Source organism: Rhinoderma darwinii, chromosome 4, assembly GCF_050947455.1.
Source record: "Rhinoderma darwinii isolate aRhiDar2 chromosome 4, aRhiDar2.hap1, whole genome shotgun sequence".
In the NCBI taxonomy this organism is placed as follows: Eukaryota; Metazoa; Chordata; class Amphibia; order Anura; family Rhinodermatidae; genus Rhinoderma; species Rhinoderma darwinii.
In genome coordinates, this window is record NC_134690.1 from 394323759 (window position 1) to 394349019 (window position 25261).

The following is a 25261-nucleotide window of genomic DNA, read 5'->3' on the forward strand; positions in this document are numbered from 1 at the left end:
TTCACCCTATTCTGTTTCATATTTCTATCAAAACTGAGAAATATATGAAGACTTCTTCTGTGTCCCAGAGATCAACCATTCCCCCTTCTTCCTTCTCACAAACCTCAGACCTCTCTCACTGTAAGGCAACTGGATGCAGCAGGAGCCCTCCCCCACTGTTCCATAGTTGTCTGTTATAGGAGACCAGACATAAAAAATCCCGCTCAATAGTTGGACTGCTCCCCCTTAGCCGTCTGGCAGATCAAAATAGGGGGGATCAGGAGGAAATTAACCCTGTGTTATCTGCATGATTTGACATGAAACTCCTGTAGACTGTCAAACAGCGTGGGCACGTTTATCTCCTGTGTACTTTTATTATGTATTAGTCTTTATTTTATGTTGCATCTTAATTATCTGTAAGGCTTCGTTCACATCTGCGTCGGGTTTCCATTCATAGGTTCCGTCGGTCAGGGGAACCCATGAACGGAAACCATAGCTTTCCGTCTGCGTTGCCATTGATTTCAATGGTAATGGTTTCCATTTGTCTCCGTTCCATAAGGTTTCCGTTTTATGGCGGAAACAATAGCGCTACTGATTCCGCTCCAAAAAAACAACAGAAACCTTACGGAACGGAGACAATTGGAAACCATTTGAGACGAAAGCGTTACAATTGAAATCAATGGTAACGCAAACGGAAAGCTATGGTTTCCGTTTATGGGTTCCCCTGACGGACGGAACCCATGAACGGAAGCCGGACGCAGATGTGAACGAAGCCTAAATTGGTGTGATGATATTCAGGCTCCGTGGCCGGTGAAGTTTGCAGGAGGGTTCTGGCTACCTACAGGCCTTATTAAAAAGATAGATTTGTAGGACCTGTTACCTGCCTGACCTGATTGTATGTTTTTTTTCTTTCCTCAGAAGCACCTCTGGGGAGCCAAGAGAGAGCCTAAAAGAAGACTCAAAAGATTCCAAGCCCCGTTCTCTGCGTTTTACCTGGAGCATGAAGACCACTAGTTCCATGGACCCCAATGATATGATGAAGGAGATTCGCAAAGTCTTGGATGCCAACAACTGCGATTACGAGCAGAAAGAGAGATTCCTGCTGTTCTGCGTGCACGGTGACGCCCGGCAGGACAGCCTCGTACAGTGGGAAATGGAGGTGTGTAAACTGCCTCGTCTGTCCCTCAACGGGGTGCGCTTCAAGAGAATATCCGGGACCTCCATCGCCTTCAAGAACATTGCGTCCAAGATCGCAAACGAACTGAAACTGTGAAAATGGCGGAGAATGTTCAACACCACGTATAACATCTGAATGTACTGCTGGAACCTCCGCCGCCGGGACGCAGAATCGGGCTTCTCTACCAGTAACGGGCATTACGTCTCTTGGCTGGCACGCACGCCTTTCCCCCTTACGTTACAGATAATGCCCTTACTGCAATAAGGTTATACAGAATTCTAATCAATTGTACATTTTGAAATTCCGTATCCCTTCTACCGTAGATAAGCAGCCGGCCATGTGGCTTGTACAGCGAATCCTAGAGAACATTCACCACTCGGTCTATGTGGATAGAATTGTAAAATAGACAATTGATTGCTTGACAACAAGCAGATCTTGTATAGCTTGGTTGAGTTTTCTGTACAGAGGTCTATCTATGTTCAGTGTTTTGTGGAGATAACCACGTTCTTCCTTATTGTTTCGATGACATGATCCTAATTTTATTTTAGACATTTTTTCATAAAAACCCTTTATTGTCTAAACGTCACAATGAAAAACACAGGGTTAATCCCCACGACTGCAAGATGCTCCGTCGAGTCGCAGACTCCACCCGTGAATTATCCATTGGTACTGCCTAGTTTTTGCCACCGACGATCATCAGGCGATCATTAGACAGTCCTTCGAACCCCAAAGATATGAACAGAATAATGGTTGTACCTGGCAGTATTTAGAGAGAGAGATAAAGACGGTTATGATTACAGTGTTACAGGTCATTACGAAATTCTATGGAAAACCCACAATTTTTTTTATTTTATTCGAAAATATTGGCAACTTTCGGCTCTAGAACTTTGCTCCTTACGTCTACTCCTCAAGGTCCAAATGCTGCTTTGTATGGTTGAGTGTCCGTCTTGCAAACTCTCTCTCCCCCTCATCATGTGTTCCGTTATTTCAATGAATGCAACATTTTTAGAAACCATTTACCCTGGCCCTTTAAATACTGAACTTTTGCAAGGCGCCTTCCTATGCTATACATCGGCAATGTCAGGCAGCAATGTCTTATGAAATACAACTCCCATAATGCTCTTGATTTGGGAATACTAGACAATAGACTGGTGGTCGGTTACACAGATGGTATTATAGACTAGACCGTTGCGGTGAAATAGCCATTAGGGGGTATATAAACAGCCGGGAACCCCTTTGCTTTGCTATGATCAAAGTCTGTGCTGAAACCTCATATTTGTACACGATGCCCCCTAGTGGTGAGGTGCTGACTGCATGAGCAGGGGGTACGGCAATCTATCATGTTAATTACTGTGCAAAGGAATATTTTACTCTGTAATATAATGTGTGAAATTTACACATGGTATGGATCTCTAATGGGAGTTATTGGCTGCTTTAGGGTGGTGCCGGTCAACATTCAGAAGCTATGGACCCGTGTCTATATGTGGTGGCCCCAGGGCCCCTAGTGGCAACATGTGTTGGTCCCTTGATCCCAGACATCAGTATACCATGTCCTTGGTGAAAAGAGAATTCATTGCATATCTGACAGTCGGGGAGCCACAATGGTGGCCACTATTGGATTTTGGGTCCAAAAATGTTGCACCTTTTTCCTTCTGGTTTCCCAATGAATGAAGCGCTTCTCTGGTGAATATTATAATACACTGGAGCTTGAACCTGAGCCAGCGTCCGGATAACAATACTAGCTTGATCTAAGCATATACAGTGAAACTTCTCCAAAAGACCACCTGTACGAGAGGACCACTCCTTTATCAAGACCAGATGTTCTGCGATAGAATTTCATTTCCCTTATATCTTAGGTATATTGGCCTCTTCATCGAGAGGACCACCCCACTAGAAGACCATTTTTCAATGCAATTTTGGGTGGTCATGAATAAATACATATATATAGTAAAATCTCTTAGAGATGACCACTCTAGAGGGGTGGTCCTCTCAAAGAAGAGGCCTTTATACATGAGAGGTAAGGTGTTAGAAAATCTGGTCTTGATAAGAGGTTGGTCTTCTCCAAGAGGTGGTCTTTTATAGAGGAGTCACTATCATATTTTTTGTTTTTTAACCTGCCGTTACCTGTATGGAGTTCCTTAAATGTCGGTTTATTCAACATAAATTATTTTTTTTTGCCCGGCAATAAAGATGAGCGAATTTTCAAAAATTTTAATTCGGTCCGAATAAATTTGCCGTGAATAACAAGTGCCCCTATTGCCCCTTCTGACTCCGATGTCTTCTATGACTGCATCAAAGTTGGTTATGGGCCTAGAAGACATCAGAGAGTCAGACAAGGCAATCGGGGTACTTGCGAATTCACCTCTAAAATAAAAAAAGACCATACACACCCTCTCGTGCGATGCATCCCTGCTGGCCTCCTCACCACCTACCCTGATCCCTCTTAGTGACGCTTCCCTGCCAGTCTCCTGATATTAAGTCATTTTGTCCCATGTGACCGCTGCAACCTGTGATTGGCTGCAGCGGTCACATGTGATAAAACAACATAATAGCAGGAGGCCGGCATGGACTATGAGAGACCAATGTAGGTGGTGAGTATGGTATTTTGTTTTTATCTCATCTCCCCTTTTTTCTTTAATCTGTACAATGGCAGCTGGCGACTGCCATTTTGCAGATTTGTGCACCGCGAACCTCAAAAGTTTGGGATTTCGGCAAATTGGAAACTTTTGGGAAATTCGGACTGAATTTGATTTGTACCGAATCGATCACTGATCTCTACCCAGCAATCAATGCCACCATTAGCTTACACTTTCAGATTGGTCAAAATGTATTTTAAACCCTATGGATATAGGAGGGATGAGCACCTTTCAGGCACCTCTGATTCTGCTTATCATGATGTTCCTGTAGGGGGACAATATGGGGTACAGCAATTTTATTTTCCAATAAAGCTCAGAATATAAAAGTAATGGCTGACGTGGAAGGATATTTGGGAACATTCATAAATATATACAAACATTTTCAAATCCTTCGGCCGTGTTCTTGTGGTCTTTATAAATAAAGTTGATTGAAATTTGGTCCCTGAGAGTCATACAGACCATGAGAACTTTGCTCAACTGAATTAGTGTAGAACCTACAGTACAGACTGCGGGCCCATGCTAAGGGCAAATGCTCCACTTTTTCATTGCACCAGTTCTGATAAATCTCTCTTAGGCCCCCTGCACACGACCGTAAAAATCGTCTGTAATTGCGGACCCATCCATTTCTATTGTCCATGGACACCTTCCCGTTTGTTTACAGGAAGGTGTCTGGGCTGTAGAAGTGTACCGCAAAGGATAGGACATGTACTATCTTTTGCTTTTTATGGTCCGTGCTCCCATACTTTATAGGAGCACAGGCCGAAAATGCGGACGGCCGGCCGTGCACGCAATTGCGGTCCGTGATTACGGGCACGGCCGTGTGCATGGGTACTTAAAGTAGTTCTCCCCTTTGGACAATCCCTACTTGTTAGAAGGATCCCTTAACAATTAGCTGATCACAAACTGTCTCCCTGCTGGGACCCCCAGTGATCAGTTGTAATCTATAGGTAAACCCGGCAGTTAAGTGTTGAAATTCCCTGCAGTGCCACCACAGGTGAAATTAAGCATTACACAGTTCCCATTCATATCAATGTATTGTCTTGTGTAATACAGGACAGGTCCTCCACAGCAAGCGATTTTCCCGGCCAACTTGGTGCCTCACCAGGCGGGATGGGCATTTGTTGCCCATAGCAACCAGGCTGTGACCACTTTTATGTTCCTAGTACAGTTTTGAAATTGAAAGCTGAACTCTGATTGGATGCTGAGGCTTTCTATATACTGCCATAGGCCTGAAGTGTGTCATACGTTTTGTTGTCATTCGCGTCTAGCCAATGAATGCGTAAATATGTGTGACTAGCCGTTCAGCTGTCAAAATGACTCCCTCGTCTTTTCACATAGCAATTTTCTTTACCAGGACCATTTTGGTGAAGATGATGAATTTTTCATGAATCATGAATTTTTCTATCTTTTAAGTAGACCTGCGAATATGTCAGCGCTCCGTCCATCACATTACAATCTCTGGCTTTTTCCCCGAATGCGCTGCAATAACTCATATGGAAGCCATATTTATGACCATGTGGCTCAGTCTTAGTGAATGGGTGCGACGATTGCATGACGACTATGACTGGGCACTCTAGGACACCCATACAATGGAAGAAGTCTCCCTAACACCAATAGTGGATGGAGACGTCTGCCTGTCCTTGATCCCCAACGAGCCGCCACTCCATAAAGTTAATGACCATCATTAAAAAAAAAAAAAAGACAAAAAATTGGATCGGCCATGCTAATGTTTTTGAATTTAGATTAGTGGTGTCAGAGGTGAGGGGCAGCTGCTCATCTTTTCTCCAAAGAAAGGGATATGATAACTGTTGGATGAAGAACTTTAGGTCTCGTCAGATTTTATTTTTGAAAATGGCCAGGCGGGTTGGGTATATGTCCCATAAGGCCAGATGCTGTGGTAATGAATGGGATTTTACACGCACCTGTTCACACTATGAGACACAGTTTTCGGTATCTGTTGCATTTTTATCAAACCTCAGCATGTCCTACAACTGGAGTTTTTGTTGCCCCCTCCTATTGACAAACATGGCAGCGAATATCGTGATTGGGATGGTGCCACTGATTGCGGACAAACCAATGTGCTAGTGGTACAATGTCAGTGAGCCCACGGCTGCCGTTCCCACATATCTATGGCCGGCTTTAAGGAGAGGGTTGGGCAACTGGACGATAATTCCCCCTATACGGCCTTTCCCTATTTTTGAATTGGTTATTACATTATCATGAATTGCGGCCCACAAATATGGCGGCCTCTCCTGTCAATCTGCGAGGTACACAGCTGTTTCTAGGGATCTCTGAAGACATTCAATGCTAAGCTTCAAACCAATATGTATATCTGCAAATATATAGTCTGTATAATGTGTAAGTATTTTTTTTTCCCTTCTTGGAATCAGAGGGAATTTTACCTCTATCGGGTTTTTTTTTTTTTTTTTCTCGGCAAGACGGAATTTACAGTCGCTTCGCATGTCACTGTGGCAGTGAAAGAGTTAATTTATTGCCCCCAGGCAGGGCCTGCAAGGGGTCCTTTTTTTGTTTTTGTAAATGAACTCCTGGTCCGTTTCACACAGGGAATTGATTCCTTCCGTCGCGCCAATGTGATCGTAAAAACACTTCTGTTACCATCGCTTACGTAACTTACCAGAACCCTCCACTTTTTCTCCCCCTCCATATTTATTCCAGCTCATCATGCTTGTAATGTGCCGCTTTTCAATAAGGCAATTGCCTAAAATATAAATATATATATATATAAATCTATAAACTTTTTTTTTTTTTTTGGAATTCGTAAAAACAAAAAATTTCAAAAAGAAACCACTAGTGCTGGTACATTTTAATACATGTTATTTTGTACTGAACTAACCTTTTAGAGGTTGATTGTGCAATGTTATTTAATGTTGTATTGATTGTAACCAATATTTTGGGCTCAGCCCCCATCTGCACACGCTCGTAACGAGAACGGTCCGTCTGAAAGCTGTTGGAAAAAAAAAATTTCGTTTTTTTCTTTAAAACACAATTGAAGCTGTGAGCAAATTTCGATTTACAAATTTAACCATGTTTTGTGTTTTTTTTATTTTTTTATATTATTATATTTTGTTTTTGTAGTTGCCATTGATTTCTGCAATGGCTTCCTGGTTGAAATGGACTTTAAACAAGTACTGTACTGTGTGACGTAGCTTTATTTTATTTTGTAATGTTTTTTCGATCTAAAATGGACGTGTATTGTTGCCTTAGACAAAAAAAAAAAAAAGGGTGATTTGAAAACAAGTTAAAAAAAAAATAAATCTAGCCCCCCCTTTTATCTAGTGACATTTTAATGCAAGATATTCACATTCTGGTGCACTCTATTAAAAAATCTACTTGAACGGTTCTCGTAATAAGTGTTTTGTCACTTCCTGTTATTGGTGTCAGTGAATGGAAATCTTCTCTATAGATGTCGGGTATTCCTGGCTATGGGGCCTGCATGACCCTCGGTGCAATTTGGATCGCCGAAGATTGTACTGCCACCCCCTTTTTGTATGGGAATTTTTGATATGTTGCCTGCAATTCCCATTACCCTCTATGGAAAGCAATTGTTGCTGAGATGGTTGCAAAAAGTTTCCAGAAAACTACAACTTTTTATGATCACTGTCACATTGAATCCCACTTATTGGACAACTTGATGCACGGAATCAATAACTAGTCCCGGCCTGAAGAGCTGGAAGTATTATAAGGGCGACATGTTTATGTACTACGGACCTGTAAGCACTCTGATTGTAGCTGTTAATTCAAGTTAGGGCAAGTTTCAGACTCGAGTTTTGTGGGCCTACCAGAGGACACGATTCTTGGGGCCCACCGTTCATCTATACACAACTGCCGGGATCAGAGGTAACTCTGGCATCTAAGGTCTTTGCCAAAGGGAGTCAGCCCTGGGAGTCACAACTGGGTGCCGCCGATGGGTTACCATGGCAGCCAGGGGCCTACCAAAGACTCTAAGTCCGTTATCTTAACTGCATATTAGGCCAAGCCAGGGGCATGAACTGACGGGCAATAATGCTTTGGATTAGAGTTTAAAAAAAGTTTAATAAAAATAAAAAAGTACTCCCCCCGCCCCCTCCGACATTTTTTTTTTCATTAAAAAATTACTTAATTTAAAAAAAAATCGTTCACCTTAAAAATAAATACACATATTAGGTACAATCCCAATCGTAACGACCTGTAGAACAAAGATAACTTATTAGTAAGGCTGGGTTCACACACCCTATTTACGGACGTATTTCAGGCGTTTTAGCCTCGAAAATACGGCTCCAAAGCATTTTTTTTACGCGCCGCTGTCAAAAGGTGGCGTGTAAAAGAGACGCCCGCATCAAAGAAGTCACTTCTTCAGACGTAAATGGAGCCGTTTTCCATTGACTCCACGGAAAAACATCCGTAATGGACACAGCGAAAAACGCCTGCACATGCCATTACGTCTGAAAGCACGGAGCTGTTTTCTCCTGAAAACAGCACTGTAATTTCAGCTGTAACGGAGGCTGTCGTGTGAACATACCCTTATATCGCACGACTCGTGACATAAATTTTTTTTTTTACAAAAAATATGTAATTGCTGATTACAGCTAATCAATAAATTATATGTACCTCATAATGGGGCAATTGAAAAATACAACCCGTCCCGCAAAAAGCTGCTTGATAGTTTGGATGTGTGCGGACCCTTTAACAGATTGCCCACTGGGCCCTCAGGTGATTGAACGGGGCCCCTCCTAGAAAAAGCTCATAGGCTTCTTGGGGTCACTAAGCTGCAATGTTTTACCAGCAGGGAAATTATTGCAGCCTGACAAGGCATTAGTCTTACACCGCTCCTGTGACAACTGAGGTCTCCCCAGCCAAGGAAAGTTTTTGAATATGGAAACAAAGAATCATCATGTGACATAAAAACTGTCACGTTTCCATTCTACCTGTAGATGATCGATTGTCCTGTTGGGGTCTTGTACATGGAACATTCTGGAGGGTTTTACAAAATTCCCGTAGAAGATTCAATGGTTGATGTATTTCCGGCCCGGAGATCCTGTTAAGCAACAAGGATCTGCGCGGCATCAGGAGGGCGTCACAAGCTTCACCGCAGCTCTTTGATGGTATTATGTGAGCAGATCACATGGCAGTCTGTATGCAGCAGCAGTGCGGAGGATTAACCCCTGGAGGACCACAGCCTTCACTCTATAGAGCTTGTAGTCAGAGTATGGTACGTTTTATAGTAAATGGGGCCATGAGCAACAAGCAAAATAGGGATCCTTTATGCTCGCCATTTTACAGTTTCTTATAATACCGCCAAATAATGCCAAGAGGATACTGCCACATGCAGCCCCCACGTTATATGTAGCATCTAAATAATGTTTCTTTAAAGGCTCTGTACACCTTTGAAAAATCTATATATATATATTTTTTTTTTAAATAAAACCGTGTATCTGTGTTGGGGGCAACTTTGTAATTACATCTTATTAAAAATTATTTTTACTTTTTTTTGAGATACAGCTGCTTTGTATCCTGTATATAGAACAGCTGTATCTTGCGTTGAGACCTGAATCTGTCAGCTCAGCGGGACTGACGGGTTCAGTGTCAGCGGGTCCTGCGTGTCACCTGTTATCGATCACATCTAAGTTATGAACTTAGATGTGATAGATAGCAGCTCAATTCTGAGTGACGGAGACAGGCAGGACCCGCTGACACTGAACCCGTCAGTCCCGTTGACCTGACGGATTCAGGTTTCAGCACACGATACAGCTGCTCTATATACAGAATACAAAGCAGCTGTATCTGAAAAGTAAAAATAATTTTTAATAAAAAGTAATTACAAAATTGCACCAAACACACATAATACTGCAATTCACATCCCAAATAATACCACAATATACCACTAAATAACACTGTGGTTTTAGTTTGCTACTGGGGTTAGTGTCCTAGAAAACTGGGGCCCTGTGCAAAAGCCTAGTTTGCCAGCCCTGATATAGAGGTTTCCCATATAGCAGTCATATAAGGGCAAAGTGGGCAGCACTGGCAGAGCTCATCCTGACCTGTTACCTACAGTCCAATGTGATTCTACAAAACATGTTCTGCCCCGGGGCGGTGTCAATAACTCAGGACTGTCCAGCTCAATCCAACACATTCCCCCGGATCGGAAGTTCTTTATTCTATGTCTTATAAACCAGTACAAAGAAGAACAATTTACATGATACAATTCAACAATATCATACAAACGAGAGGGAAAATTATTATGTATGAACAATACACTATCTCCGATGATAAATGACGCCATTATCACCATTTCAATAGTTGACGCAACAAATATTTGGACTCTTTTGGATGTTAGCCATAATTGCAACATGTCAATGGACCTTAAAGGGAATGTCCGTTTTTTTTTGTAACGCTGTCGATTTTAGGTTGAACATTCTGTGCTGATTGATTTTGTAATATCTTTAATTTTATTATTTTATAGCAGTCAGAATCTTAATGCATGCAATGAGCTCATAAGCTCCCCCTAGTGGTGACTACAGGCAGACAGAATTTTATCATTTTACTCTATGGCAATGTAGGGGATTTGGAGCTCTTTATCCGAAAAACTACAACCGCAATATAAATATATTAAGAAATGAATCCTCAAAGAATGTTAGACTTGGGAGTCTGACCACTAATGACCACTAAGGAAGGCAAATCACAAGGGTACTGTCAGTCCCCGTCCCCCCCCCCCGCCCCTCAAATTGCACCACTCCTGACCTAGCAGTATGTTAGAATTGCAACACATCTCTAGGTCTGTCATTGGCGTTCGTGGCCCAAGCCCCAGATTTTTGGCCCAGTGCCACGGATCATCGGGCGACTCACACATTATGGCGTAGCTATAGGCGTCGCAACTGCGACCGGGCCCCGATGCCAGGCGGCCCCTGGCCCCCGCACCACGTCTATAAAAAGTTACTATAGTAACTAGGGCCTAAAATACGGAGGTCCTGACGTCTTCCTGTGTTATGATGTCACAACGCTGTGCACGCACAACATCGCAACGCTGGATGGCGTCAGGACCTCTGCTGCACCCCCGAAGAGCAGGGTAAGTAATGTTACTGTCTGCTGGGGTCCTGTATCTAAGCCTACCTTGTGGTAGGCTTAGATACAGGGTCTAACAGATCGTATCACACATGGGCCCTGTATCTAATCTTACCATGTAGTAAGCTTAGATACAGGGTGCAGCAGACAGGATCACACAGTATTATTAGGCTGGGAAAGCCCCAAAACAGTGGCCCTTTCCACCCTAGTAATGCTAGGCTGCTGCTATGTTGTACCTGGCTGGTTATGGAAAAATGGGGGAGACCCGACATCATTTAAAAAAAAAAAAATTCTAATTTGAAAAAACGATGTGGGGTCCCCCACATTTTTGATAACCAGCCAGACACAACACAGCAGCGGCAGCCTAGCATTACCAGGGTGGGAAGGGCCACTGTTTTTGGCCTTTCCCAGCCTTATAGTACCAGCCTGCGGCCGCCCCCGTGCCCCTCCATCACTACAGATTGTCGGGTACTGGATCGTACTTCGCTCTTCCCGGTAGCACTGGTGGCGGTGGGTACCGGGGTAATAACGGGGGTTAGTGTTAGCCTCTGCACCGGCTAACATTAAGCCCCGCCTTAGTAATGGATGTTGTCAATCAGGCAGCGGCCATTATTAAAGAGGCTCTGTCACCAGATTATCAAACCCCTATCTCCTATTGCATGTGATCGGCGCTGCAATGTAGAGAACAGTAACGTTTTGTTTTTTTTGAAAAACTTTCATTTTTGGCCAAGTTATGAGCTATTTTATATATATGCAAATGAGCTTTGAAATGGACAACTGGGCGTGTTTTCTCTTATTTCCAACTGGGCGTTTATTGTGTTTTTAACTGGGCGTGTTTACTTGTTTTACTAACTGGGCGTTGTGAATAGAAGTGTATGATGCTGACAAATCAGCATCATACACTTCTCATCGTTCCCACCCAGCTTCTGGCAGTGCACAGACGTCTATTTGACCATTTGTGAACATTTTCCTAAGAACGGCGTCATGCAGTGCGGACAGCCATGATATGTGTCATTTCTATGAACTATGCAGTATTTTTGTTAAACTTCTGGTTTATTAGTTGCAGCGCGATGTGAGCCTGGCGTATTCATGAGCTGAGGGATAGCTGCACAACCACCACTGATTCATAGCTTTTAGGGTATGTTCACACGGCGGGGGTCCGTAACGGCTGAAATTACGGGGATGTTTCAGCCTGAAAACATCCCCGTAATTTCAGCCGTACCGGCATGTGCAGGCGCTTGAACGCCGCGTCAATTACGGCCGTAATTAGCGCTGCTATTCATTGGAGTCAATGAATAGCGGCTCCAATTACGGCCAAAGAAGTGACAGGTCACTTCTTTGACGCGGGCGTCTATTTACGCGCCGTCATTTGACAGCGGCGCGTAAATATACGCCTCGTGTGAACAGACAAACGTCTGCCCATTGCTTTCAATGGGCAGATGTTTGTCAGCGCTATTGAGGCGCTATTTTCAGACGTAATTCGGGGCAAAAACGCCCGAATTACGTCCGTAAATAGGCCGTGTGAACATACCCTTACTGTGCAGAGAGAGAAAGCTGTCAATCAGCAGCGGGGGAGCCTGAAGCTCACGGTTACGTCTGAATACAAGTTCACAGGGCTTGCAGCGTACTGCAGCTGGTAGGATATTAGTTCACCAAAACGACTGCATATTTACAGGCAAATGACAAACTGCTGAAATCAGCATTTCTGTCACTACTTCATGCTTCTCTCATAGAGTGCATTATTAAAGGGGTTGTCCACGACCGGACAACTGATGACCTATCAACAGCGTGTTCTCGCGAGATCACGCTGTGTGTCTGTGCACTGCCAGAAGCTGGGTGGGAACGATGAGAAGTGGATGATGCTGATTCGTCAGCATCATACACTTCTATTCACAACGCCCAGTTAGTAAAACAAGTAAACAGGCCCAGATGTTACACACACAAGACACGCCCAATTAAAAGCACAATACACGCCCAGTTGGAAATAAGAAAAAAAACACGCCCAGTTGTCCATTTCAAAGCTCATTTGCATATATATAAAATAGCTCATAACTTGGCCAAAAATGAAAGTTTTTCAAACAAAAAAACGTTACTGTTATCTACATTGCAGCGCCGACCACATGCAATAGGAGAAAGGGATTTCAGAATCTGGTGACAGAGCCTCTTTAAGGTGGTAGTAATAAAGTTTAAAAACAATTAAGGAAATAGAAAAAATATTTTATTGAAATATAAAAATCCCCCACACAACCCCCATTAACCAGTTTATTGAGAATAAAAAAAACGTCATCGAAGTAGTCCTGGAATCCGAAGTAGTCCAACAACCAAACCTGTAAAGAAACACAAACACACCCAAAAAATCAGTAACACATAAAAATGCAAAAAAATGATTATTCTTACCTTTCCTGGGTCCAGCGCTGGAGCCGCAATGTCAGCGAGCTGGGCCCTATATCTAATCCTATCATGTGTGATACTGTCTGCTGAGCCACTGTATCTAATCCTATCATGTGTGATACTCTACTGCTGAGCCAATGTATCTAATCCTATTATGTGTGATATTGTCTGCTGAGCCACTGTATCTAATCCTATCATGTGTGATACTGTCTGCTGAGCCACTGTATCCAATCCAATCATGTGTGATACTGTCTGCTGAGCCACTGTATCTAATCCTATCATGTGTGATACTGTCTGCTGAGCCAATGTATCTAATCCTATCATGTGTGATACTGTCTGCTGGGCCCTATATCTAATCCAATCATGTGTGATACTATCTACTGAGCCACTGTATCTAATCCTATCATGTGTGATACTGTCTGCTGGGCCTTATATCTAATCCTATCATGTGTGATACTGTCTGCTGGCCACTGTATCTAATCCTATCATGTGTGATACTGCCTACTGAGCCACTGTATCTAATCCAATCATGTGTGATACTGTCTGCTGAGCCACTGTATCTAATCCTATCGTGTGATACTGTCTGCTGGGCCCTATATCAAATCCAATCATGTGTGATACTGTCTGCTGAGCCACTGTATCTAATCCTATCATGTGTGATACTGTCTGCTGGGCCTTATATCTAATCCTATCATGTGTGATACTGTCTGCTGGCCACTGTATCTAATCCTATCATGTGCGATACTGTCTGCTGAGCCACTGTATCTAATCCTATCATGTGTGATACTGTCTGCTGGGCCTTATATCTAATCCTATCATGTGTGATACTGTCTGCTGGCCACTGTATCTAATCCTATCATGTGTGATACTGTCTGCTGAGCCACTGTATCTAATCATATCATGTGTGATACTGTCTGCTGAGCCTTATATCTAATCCTATCCATAGCTATAGGGTCGTAGTGCTACAGATATGCTGTCTCATATATACATATATGCACACACCTATTTATTTTTTTTTTGGGGGGGGGGGGACATGTCTTGGGGCTTGTGCCCCTGATCTTTTAAGACCCTAGCAATGCCCCTGAGGTCGGTAATGGCTCTTTCGCTCTAGGCATTGATGGGGTCCCAGTGGTCGGACCCCCACTGATCGGTCATTGATAGCCCATCTATTCGATATAACATCATCTATAATAAAGATACTTGCAGCTGGCGGGGAGCTCCTGTGGCTGAAATGTCCTACGGCGGCAGTTACAGATTCCGCCAGCAATGGCGATCATTTTTACGTAAGCACGAGTGACGAAGGTCAACGATAAACAATATACAACTCATTTACACTGGTGATGACCAAAGTGACATAAGTGCAAATATTTCACTAACAATACGTTAAGCAAAAATAAAGTTTTCATAGGAAGTGTTTTATTTTTGGCCTGTATTGTTCTTGCCCAATTCTCCCTGTTTGCACAGTAAATATACAGGAGAATGGCACTGATATAACAATCTTGTGGCAGGGAGGAGACATCCTGGATGAAGTCAAATAAATAAACCAAATATGAGTGAACAATGGGCGGCAGGACCCCCACTGGGTCACTAAACAAAGGGTCTGCTGAAAAACCAGCCTGGGACAGCAGCCAACAGTAACTGGAGAGAGAGGAAATAACAGCAGTTCTCTTCAGCTACCACTAGGTGGGGTGATGGAGCAGACACTTTCCTGCGCTGTAGGAAGGAATAGACGCTGCAGTTTTCTAAAGCCACCACTAGATGGCGGTAGAGCAGACAAGGGAAACTACGACATAGCTGCCGTTTTCTAAAGTCGCCACTAGGTGGAGCAGAGACATTCCTATGCTGTAATACTATAGGAAGCAAAGTCCAAGTAGTGTTATTTGTTGGATTTACCTGTTCAGTGCAGGCAGCAGAAGCTGGCAGATCCTGAGAATGGCAGGCCGCTTCAAGATCCGAGGCAAGAAGAAAAACAAGTATAGGAAAATGCGCCCAGACAAACTGCAGGGGGAGAAAGAGCATGGAGAGGGGAGCAGAAATCAGCAGGAGCTCCAAGAACCTGCAGAGCAATGCAAAACCTCCCAAGGAAAGAAGAAGAAGAAAGAGAAAAAAGGGAGGAGCAGTAAGAAGGTGCACCTGTCCCCCCTGCCTGACAGGTATGAACCCCTGGAGGAGAATGTGGAGGAAACTGAGAGCAAGGAAGACAAGAAGTATAAGAAGAAGCAGAAAGTGAAGAAATATGCAAAGGTGAGATGTGACCGGGGGCATGTGAGGTCTTTGCAACTAGCAACCAATTAACTTTGTACAGGTGTAGCAGAGCTGGGTTTGTTATCTTGTGCAATTCATGGTGAGATCACCCGTGGTCTTACATAGGACTGCAGGTAGACCTTCTGCATTATAACAACTCAAGTTACTACCAATAATACAATCTTAAAGTGCAAAATTACAATCCCAGCTCTGCTACATCTGTATACTCCATTACAGCACATCTTCATCATTGCTGCTGTTAAGCTACAATACCATACCTGGACGGAGGCCATGTCTGGATTTGTAGTTCTCCAACAGCTGGGCGGATGTGCACTGGTTGTCTAACGTTGACCTCAGACACCAAAATTCAGATAAAGTTTCCTCTTATTATATATTATCTGATCCTTCAGGCTACACAGATATTATGAGATTTTTGGATACGTCCAGTGCCATCCTGTATATGACCCTATGTGGAGCTTTGTCTATTTTTCTGATATTGTTGCTGACCTGGTCTAACGACTTCCATCGACATAAATGTGGCGTTAATGAAAATCCACGTACATATAAGTTTTGCCCCGTGAGCCGGGAAGAAAATAAATAACTCAAAAATACTTTTATAAATGGCTGCTCGTACCATCAACTACTTGTAACCAGTCCCAAAAAATCCAACATGACAGATCAAAATTTCCAATGTTTATCAGTAGTTGATCGGCCATTTGCCCGAAATAACTGGACAATTAATGGCCAAAAATTTGAAAAAAACGTCCGTTCTTGTCTCACGTCTATGAGCAGCTTTAGAAATAATCTCTCTGCCCGCTCAGATACACTTATCAGATCCTAAATATTGTTCGGCCATATGGCCCATGTTAGCGATGTCTCTATTTCCAGCTTCACCCTGCAAATCTTCCTATCACATAAAGTGACCTCATACTCGCCAACTCTCCCGAAACATCCGGGAGGCTTCCAGAAAAAGGAGAGATCCCCCAGACTCCCGTAAGAAAAGTAAAATCTCCCAGATGCTGAATTTCCTCTCCTCTCCCCGTTCCTGCACTCCCCTCCCCTCCTGGGAGCCGCTGCAGACTACGTCCTAACACTGACCCTAACAGGGGGAGCCCGGGAGTGCAGGAACGGGGAGGCGTGAGGATCTGTACATCTGGTCTGGGGTCAATAGTCTTGTCTGGGGTCTTTATTTAGAGTGATTCTGTACTGGGTTCATTTGTTAAAGGGACTTTGTCTGGTCTGGGGTCTATATTTATGAGCGTCTGGTCTGGGGTCTTTATTTAGGGGAAGTCTTGTCTGGGGTCTTAGCCCTCTTGCACATGACTGAGTGCCACTCGGTCCGTTTTTCACGGCATCCGAGTGGCCCCCAATAGTTTTCACGGACCCATTCACTTTAGTGGGTGAATCAATTCCGTGAAAACAAACTATTGGGTCTTTATTCATTTTGGGGTGCGATGAAGGCGGTTATATACAATCTTTGGGATTCAAATGCAGTAGGTTGCGGTGTGTCCTATATAATTAGGTGGGCCATGAGGCAAAACACTTTGGCACCACACTTTGCGAGGCGCTTTGTGAGCCCCCTAGCAGAGTCTCATTGATGTTTCTTCTCAAATGTTGGCAGGTATGAGTAACAACCAATCAGATCCCAATAAAAATGAGATTCCCATAAAGGGTTGTTGTGGAAGTTAAAGAGGCTCCGTCACCAGATTTTGCAACCCCTATCTCCTATTGCAGCAGATAGGCGCTGCAATGTAGATAACAGTAACGTTTTTATTTTTAAAAAACGAGCATTTTTGGCCAAGTTATGACCATTTTTTTATTTATGCAAATGAGGCTTGCAAAAGTCCAAGTGGGCGTGTTTAAAGTAAAAGTCCAAGTGGGCGTGTATTATGTGCGTACATCGGGGCGTTTTTACTACTTTTACTAGCTGGGCGTTCTGACGAGAAGTATCATCCACTTCTCTTCAGAACGCCCAGCTTCTGGCAGTGCAGACACACAGCGTGTTCTCGAGAGATCACGCTGTGACGTCACTCACAGGTCCTGCATCGTGTCGGACGAGCGAGGACACATCGGCACCAGAGGCTACAGTTGATTCTGCAGCAGCATCGGCGTTTGCAGGTAAATCGATGTAGCTACTTACCTGCAAACGCTGATCAATTGTAGCCTCTGGTGCCGATGTGTCCTCGCTCGTCCGACACGATGCAGGACCTGTGAGTGACGTCACAGCGTGATCTCTCGAGAACACGGCTGTGTCTGCACTGCCAGAAGCTGGGCGTTCTGAAGAGAAGTGGATGATACTTCTCGTCAGAACGCCCAGCTAGTAAAAGTAGTAAAAACGCCCCGATGTAACACACATAATACACGCCCACTTGGACTTTTACTTTAAACACACCCACTTGGACTTTTGCAAGCCTCATTTGCATAAATACAAAAATGGTCATAACTTGGCCAAAAATGTTCGTTTTTTAAAAATAAAAACGTTACTGTAATCTACATTGCAGCGCCGATCTGCTGCAATAGCAGATAGGGGTTGCAAAATCTGGTGACAGAGCCTCTTTAAAGGCTCAAAATATATTAGACTGAAATTTAGACGAGTCTTCGAACCGACACTCATGCCAGGAGCTTTATCCAGCATCATAATCGGGAGATTTCATATCGATATATCGAGAGAGGAGAAAAAACACTCAGACGCTGCTGGTGTGCTCAAAATACTCCTCTGGGGGTTTATTGCCAAACTCCATTACAATAATATCATTCAAAAGGGGTGTAGGTTTGAGGTTAACCAATCAGAGGCAATGTGACAATATTTCTTATTCAGCCAATAGCAGACCATGAGAATATTTCATATGCATTATTATAATTCTTCATTATAAGGAAACACCTGGTCTATTTCTATTGGCAAGAATAAAATAGAATCCTTCTTAGTTCTTCCTTCCCATGAGGCCACATCAGTGTCTATTTTATTTTCATCTCACTCCTCTTCTTCGTCTGTTCATACAATTACAACTCCCCCAAGGTCAAACACACAGTTCTCCGTATCAGACATTAGATAACTCAGAGATACATATTTTTGCAGACTCAAGCAGAACTATGTAGAGGAAAAGTCATTAGAAAATGGAGAATAAATGTCTTCATAATTCGGCATCCTGCTTGATAATTCATAATGTAATTTAATACAGAGAATATAAGCAAATTGACCATCCATGACAGGGTTAAAAGAATCGGTGGGTTTGTGGGTACCGTTTGTCGCTTCCCAGTCCCTGTGAAAATAATTAGTGGGTGGTGCTTCAGGCCACGGATATCCTCCAATCAGTGCTGCCGAAAGAGCATCCTGAAGCGCCAACAAAGCAGAGACCACCCATTTTCTGAGGCTATGTAGCGGGCGCTCTAACTTCCTGCCCCTTATATGCTTTATGGGCCTCTTATAGATGCCCTTATAGAAAGTGTGACTGTCTCATGACAATGATGATATGAAAACCCTTCTTTTCATTTTATGATCCTTCAATCAAAAAGGTCATAAAAGTAAGTGAGTGGGGGTCTGACGTCTCTGAGATCGAGCGGCCGCAAAGAGATAAAGTAAATTGTCAGCAGTGCGCTCACTGTCTGATTGATGGTGTAGCGGTGATATTGGAGTTGCACAATTGTAATACATTTTAATATACCTTTCACACATGAGAGAAGTTTATAAAAACATTACAGAATCAAGTTTCTGACCACAGTTTTAGAGAGACCGTTTCTAATAGGGAAGCAACCTCCAAGCGTGCTTCTCTGAAGGTGTCTCGAGGGTAGCCCTGCGGTGCCAAGCCATGGACCCCAAATGTATTCAAATTTAAAATTTCCTTTCTGCTTTCCATTTTATGTATAACCCTTTTTCCAGCCTTATCATTCTTATTGGTAGTATTTACCAGCAAAGTCCGAGGAGTCGGCCAGTGCCCAGCAATCTCCTTCCTGGCTTGATACAACATTCCTAGAATTCCTGTAGGAACCCTCCTGTTGCGTCTACATTACTCAAAATACCAACGTGACAAATTTTTGGGTCATCTGGAATTTAGATACCATATACTCTATGAATAAGGTCTAAATCTCCTGTCTTAAAGATTCCGAGCACTCCCAAATCATATGCATCACGTGTATCCTGTCTATCCCACATCTGGGACACGTGGAGTCCTCTCTCAGACCAATTTTTTTTGCATAAATAAAGCGTACTTAACCTTTCAGAATAACCTGTCATATGTGTGTACACGAAGAATAACACTATTTCATGGCCGATATATGGCATTTCTGCATTTCTGACTTTTATCCTTCATTATTTAGCAGTTTTCCCTTCTGCAGGCTCTATCTTTAATTCTCAGTTTTCTCTGAGCTAGTGGATGAAGCCTAACTGCTATCATCTCTCTAATACACAGCACACATAGGGAAGAGAACGTCCTGCTCCTCTATATCACATTTATAGAAATAGCAGAAACATGGAGGAGATTATACAGCAGTAATGAGCAGTGTAGCTATAAATCCAGCACTGGGATGAGATATAACACTTACTAGAAACTGTAGCATCGTCTCTGTTTGTGTCTCTGCCTCTTTCTCACTCTGCTTTTTATTCACCCTCCCCTCTCCATAGACTTCTATGGGCAGTTTTAACCTAATTCCCTCAGTGAGCTGAGAGTACGTTTGTCTTGAGGAGACCAATTTAGCAGTAAATTAAGTGTGAGTGAAAATTTAGGAGGGGGGGGGGTAGTAATAGAGCTTGATAAGTGGAGAAAGATGCATTTTTCTGAATGAAGATATTTGACCGAGTTTCTTATATTTGTTTGTACTATTGATTTATGCAAAGTTTGTTGAAACGTTAGGGACAATTTAGGGAGTCGTATATATTCGGGAGAACAACTGGGATAAGCTATGTGCCTGACTAAATGACAATATAGGAGTATTTTCTAAGACCGACGCCCATTGATCATCCGAAAAGGGGTCTACATCAGCTTCCCAGTTATTTTTTTTTATAAATCTCGGGAATTTTTGATGATAAAATGCAGGAGATGTCTACAGAATAATGATATAAGACCTTTTTGTGTTACCTGGGGAGGCGATGTTGTCAGGCTGGATTCTGTTGACATATTGGTTATTATAGTTGGATTGTCCAGGACATGTCGGAGTTGCAAGTACTGATAAAAAAAAGATTAAGCCGTAGGTCAAATTCCGTCTGAGGCTGTTCAAAGCTTTTGATAGCCACTCATCGTAAAGTTGGGCCACTCTGTGCAATCTTTTAGCTTCCCATGTATGAAATCCCTCCAATTTTAGTATTTAAGGTAATTTACCATTAAACCATAGGCTTCGTTCACATCTGCGCTAGGGTCCCGTTACGTAGTCGACTACGCTATTGATTCCGTCAGAACGACGGAGCCCTTGCACAACTGAGACAAACGGAAACCATTGACACCAAATCCGTCACCATTGACATCAATGGTGGTGGAAACGGAAAACTTTTGGTTTGTGTCAGTCAGGGTCCCGTTCCAACGGAAAGCTCTGACACAAAGGTGCCCTAGTGCAGAGGTGAACGAAGCCATAGCGGGGCAAGGGACAAGCAGCGAGAAATATTTTGCATCATTTTGGCTTTGATTTGGTACATCGATGGTGTATAAACGGGAAGGGAACCAATCTCTTAATAGATACAGGGCGGTCGGCCTCCTATCCGCTCGGAATTGCTAAGCCTCTCTGGTCTTTATCTCTTTGTAGGGTTTCCAACCTAATTCTGGCATTTTATTTATTTTTTATTTTTTAAATGAGGGCACGAAAAAGTCTTTTGGACCTTTTATAAAAATTAGTGCATTGGAATCCATATTGGGGCATTGTGCAGGACATAAAGTTACTGTGGCTTTAAAATCCTTTTTATGAGGTTGGCTCTACCGATTCATGTACACCATGCGTTGACTTTATCTTTTGAATCTGAGGGAGATTTACGAAGCTATATGTGCCAGATTTCTGACTCAATTCCCGCCAAAAAACTGGTGTACACGCCTTGCTCCGGATTTACTTTGTTTTAAGGTCCTCTTACACTGGCCAATTTTGGCCGGTGTAACGAGCTCCGATCCACGAGACAGCTCGTTGATCGGCGCTCGTTTGCTCCTGTCACACGCTATGGATGGGCACGAGCGCTCGTTACTCCGATCGCTCTTCCCCATACATTATTATCATATCTTCCTGTTTACACACTAAGACGTGCTGCCGACAACAATAATATTTTACTTTTTTTAAATGATACGATCAGCAGATGATTGCGGGTTTGCTCGTTCATCTGCTGATCGCTGCCCCGTTTACACAGGACAATTATCGGCAACGAGCGTTCTATGAACATTGTCTGCCCAATAATTGCCCAGTGTAAAGGGGCCTTTAGACTCTCTTTGCACCTCATTAGACAGTTCTGATGGTGTCTAGACAACGTGCCAAATTGTGCCAAAATTTTGTCGCAAAATATTGGTCTAAATTAAGCCCAACAAATAAAAACAAATTGGATAAAAATACAGTAAGAGCATCCAGAGATTGTGTAAGGAAAAGAAAAGTGTCTAACATGTCTAGCAAGATGCGCCAAATTTATCATGCAATGTGAGCCCCTGTGATAAATTTGATGCATCTTTTGCCTGCCTGGTCTAGTTTTGAGCTGTCTAAGTTTAGGGCCCCATACACACGACCGTAGTTACGGATGAAGTTGCGGATCCTTCATTTCTATTGGCCATGGACACCTTTCTGTATATTTACGGATGTGTGTCCGTCCTGTAGAAATGATCCGTATATGTCCTGTTCTTTTTCACAATTGCGGCACAGACTCATGAATAGAAGTCTATGGGCGTATCCGTAGCCATTGAATCTGTATTTGCGGACAGTAAAAACGCTTATGGTCGTGTGCGTGAGGCCTGAGACAGTAATAGTAAATCTGCTCTGTTCGCTGCTTGAAAGTCACTGCGTGTCCTATACTTGTGCGTTTTTTGCGTATCACGCACCCATTGAAGTCAATGGGTCCGTGAAAATCACGGACAGCACATGTACGTCATCCGTGTGCTGTCCGTGATTCACGCAACAGTTGCTAAAGAAATGATGACAAAAAAAAACCAAAACACATCCTTCAGTTTTTATTGCTGACCTAAAATACGTGTGTCATATGGATGACATACGTGCGTAAAAAAAACACAGACGCGCATCCGCACGGATGTCACACCGAACTGCAACACGCGCTTGTGTAAATAAGGCCTTAGGGCCTGTTCACATCACCGTCGCCCTTCCGTTGAGGGATTCCGTCGGAGGTTTCCGCCGGGTTAACCCCTCAACGGAAAGGCAAACGGAAACCTCAGCTTCCATTTCCCTCACCATTGATATCGATGGTGACGGAAAACTAGCTAATGGTTTCCGTCTGTCACAGATGTGACGGGGTTCCGTTGTTCTTGACGGAGCAAATAGCGCATTCGACAGCGCTATTGATTCGGTCAAAACGATGGAACCCTGTCACATTCCAACTGTATATATCCAGTATGTCAGAATATAGATTGTGGTGCTGTATGCTGCACGTGCCCTGCTCGGGTACTTTGCAGATCTACCCTAGAAGACGTTGGCAGCATGTGTTGGGCGTGATCTTTCTCGTTCCTGAACTTGTTCTGGTTGTCATTAATAAAGGTGATTCATATACGAGGACAGTAAAGACTCATCATGCCTCGGCCCATGCAAGTGTTTTTTGCAGTCCGTGACCATTAGTAATACAGTATACAGTAATATATACAGTATATAGAATCCTAGTCACATGTTGTTACTAATAGATGATGTGCCGCAGAAAATGGAATTCTGGGAATGTTCTATGAGAAACAATATGGGAAGTTCACAGATGTAGAGAAATGTTCATTTAGTTACCATAGACCATACTTGTCCCTTGTGAAAGGGCAGGATTTAAGGTCATTTGTGTTAGAATGGGTCATTTCGGGCCATTTTTGGGGCGTTCTCAGTTGGAATGGGTCAGGGCATAAACTGTTCTGCAACTTGAGATTCCAATCTTGGTAAGTATCCCGTACGCTGTTCATACACTAGAGATTTTGGACGGCCATGAAGACCAATTGAGACCATTTTCTGGCGACTGTCGGCACATTAACGTTGCTCTGCCGCGTTTATCTGTCGATGTGGATTCTTGGATAACTGTTCACGCCAAACTACAGATCTGTATCCCATCGATAGAAACCCAGACCAGGTTTGCCCGTAGTTTTAAGTCCTGAATTTGTGGTCCAGACCTACAACCTCCACAGACCAACCATAAATTAGGTGGTGAACGAATTGATTTAGAAAACGGTCGTCTGAAATGTATGAACAGTCACTATCATTAACCTCGCTGATTATCAGTTTTATTGCCCAAATTATGTGTGGTCAGATAAGAACAAGGACATACACGCCATAAAGGCAGATTATGGGGCCCCTGGGGAGACAGCAAACAAGAAGGGGGAGAATTGGCTCAGGGGTCATGGAAAGGGCCTGGAGGGGGGAACAAACCCAACCCTTCTGTCCTGGATGGCAAAACCTGACACCACAAGGGGGGCCCATTCTGATCCTTGTTATGGGACCCCTTCTCTTCTTTGTACGCCAGAGTCTGACAAGTGACCCTGACCAATCTGATGGTGGCTGTTCGGTTGCCCACACTGTCCTTCACCTGTCTGTCTATTAAATCATGTAAATCTAATCATCCACTGTTCCTTTTTTATTTATTTTTTATCTGTTGTCATGCCTTGATTTTCTTTTTCAGACAAATATCCACTAATAACAGACGTTCTGTATCTCATAATCTTAATAACACTAATAATTGAGCTTTAGACTATGACCAATGAAGTCATGAGAAGGGTGAGATCAACATTACCCGACTTATCAACTGCAATCACCAACTGTAAAATCACAAGCAAATGACCCGTATACCGTATGTATATTTATAGGCAACTGGGTATTGTTTTAATGGCAATTCCAGTCACCAAATTTTGATATATTCTTGTAGATTGGGGAAAGTATTTAACTACTATAATACTGCCCCTATATACAAGAATATAACTACTATAATACTGCCCCTATATACAAGAATATAACTACTATAATACTGCCCCTATATACAAGAATATAACTACTATAATACTGCTCCTATATACTAGAATATAACTACTATAATACTGCCCCTATATACAAGAATATAACTACTATAATACTGCCCCTATATACAAGAATATAACTACTATAATACTGCCCCTATATACAAGAATATAACTACTATAATACTGCTCCTATATACAAGAATATAACTACTATAATACTGCCCCTATATACAAGAATATAACTACTATAATACTGCTCCTATATACAAGAATATAACTACTATAATACTGCTCCTATATACAAGAATATAACTACTATAATACCGCTCCTATATACAAGAATATAACCACTATAATACTGCTCCCTATATACAAGAATATAACCACTATAATACTTCCTCCTATATACAAGAATATAACTACTATAATACTGCCCCATTATACAAGAATATAACTACTATAATACTGCCCCTATATACAAGAATATAACTACTATAATACTGCCCCTATGTACAAGAATATAACTACTATAATACTGCCCCCTATGTACAAGAATATAACTACTATAATACTGCCCTATGTACAAGAATATACCTACTATAATACTGCCCCTATATACAAGAATATAACTACTATAATACTGCCCCTATATACAAGAATATAACATCTATAAT

At 42.7% G+C, this 25261-nt stretch overlaps 2 protein-coding genes and 1 long non-coding RNA gene across 3 annotated transcripts in view; 2 read left to right on the plus strand and 1 right to left on the minus strand.

Moving 5' to 3' along the window:
• The window catches only part of MARK1 (microtubule affinity regulating kinase 1), a 131133-nt gene extending 123986 nt beyond the window's left edge, over window positions 1–7147 (plus strand). The window contains exon 18 of the mRNA XM_075863359.1: window positions 898–7147. Within this exon, the coding sequence (XP_075719474.1) occupies window positions 898–1252 (355 nt within the window). The 3' untranslated portion in view covers window positions 1253–7147. The remainder of the gene's footprint in view (window positions 1–897) is intronic.
• Window positions 1674–15468, minus strand: LOC142760270 (uncharacterized). Its single transcript, XR_012883286.1, has 4 exons — window positions 15136–15468; window positions 6647–6757; window positions 6428–6511; window positions 1674–1912 (listed from the first exon to the last, which is right to left on the minus strand). It is a non-coding gene; the product is annotated as an uncharacterized LOC142760270 (long non-coding RNA).
• The window catches only part of C4H1orf115 (chromosome 4 C1orf115 homolog), a 30788-nt gene continuing 20664 nt past the window's right edge, over window positions 15138–25261 (plus strand). The window contains exon 1 of the mRNA XM_075863361.1: window positions 15138–15486. Coding sequence (XP_075719476.1) covers window positions 15175–15486 — 312 coding nt within the window. The 5' untranslated portion in view covers window positions 15138–15174. The remainder of the gene's footprint in view (window positions 15487–25261) is intronic.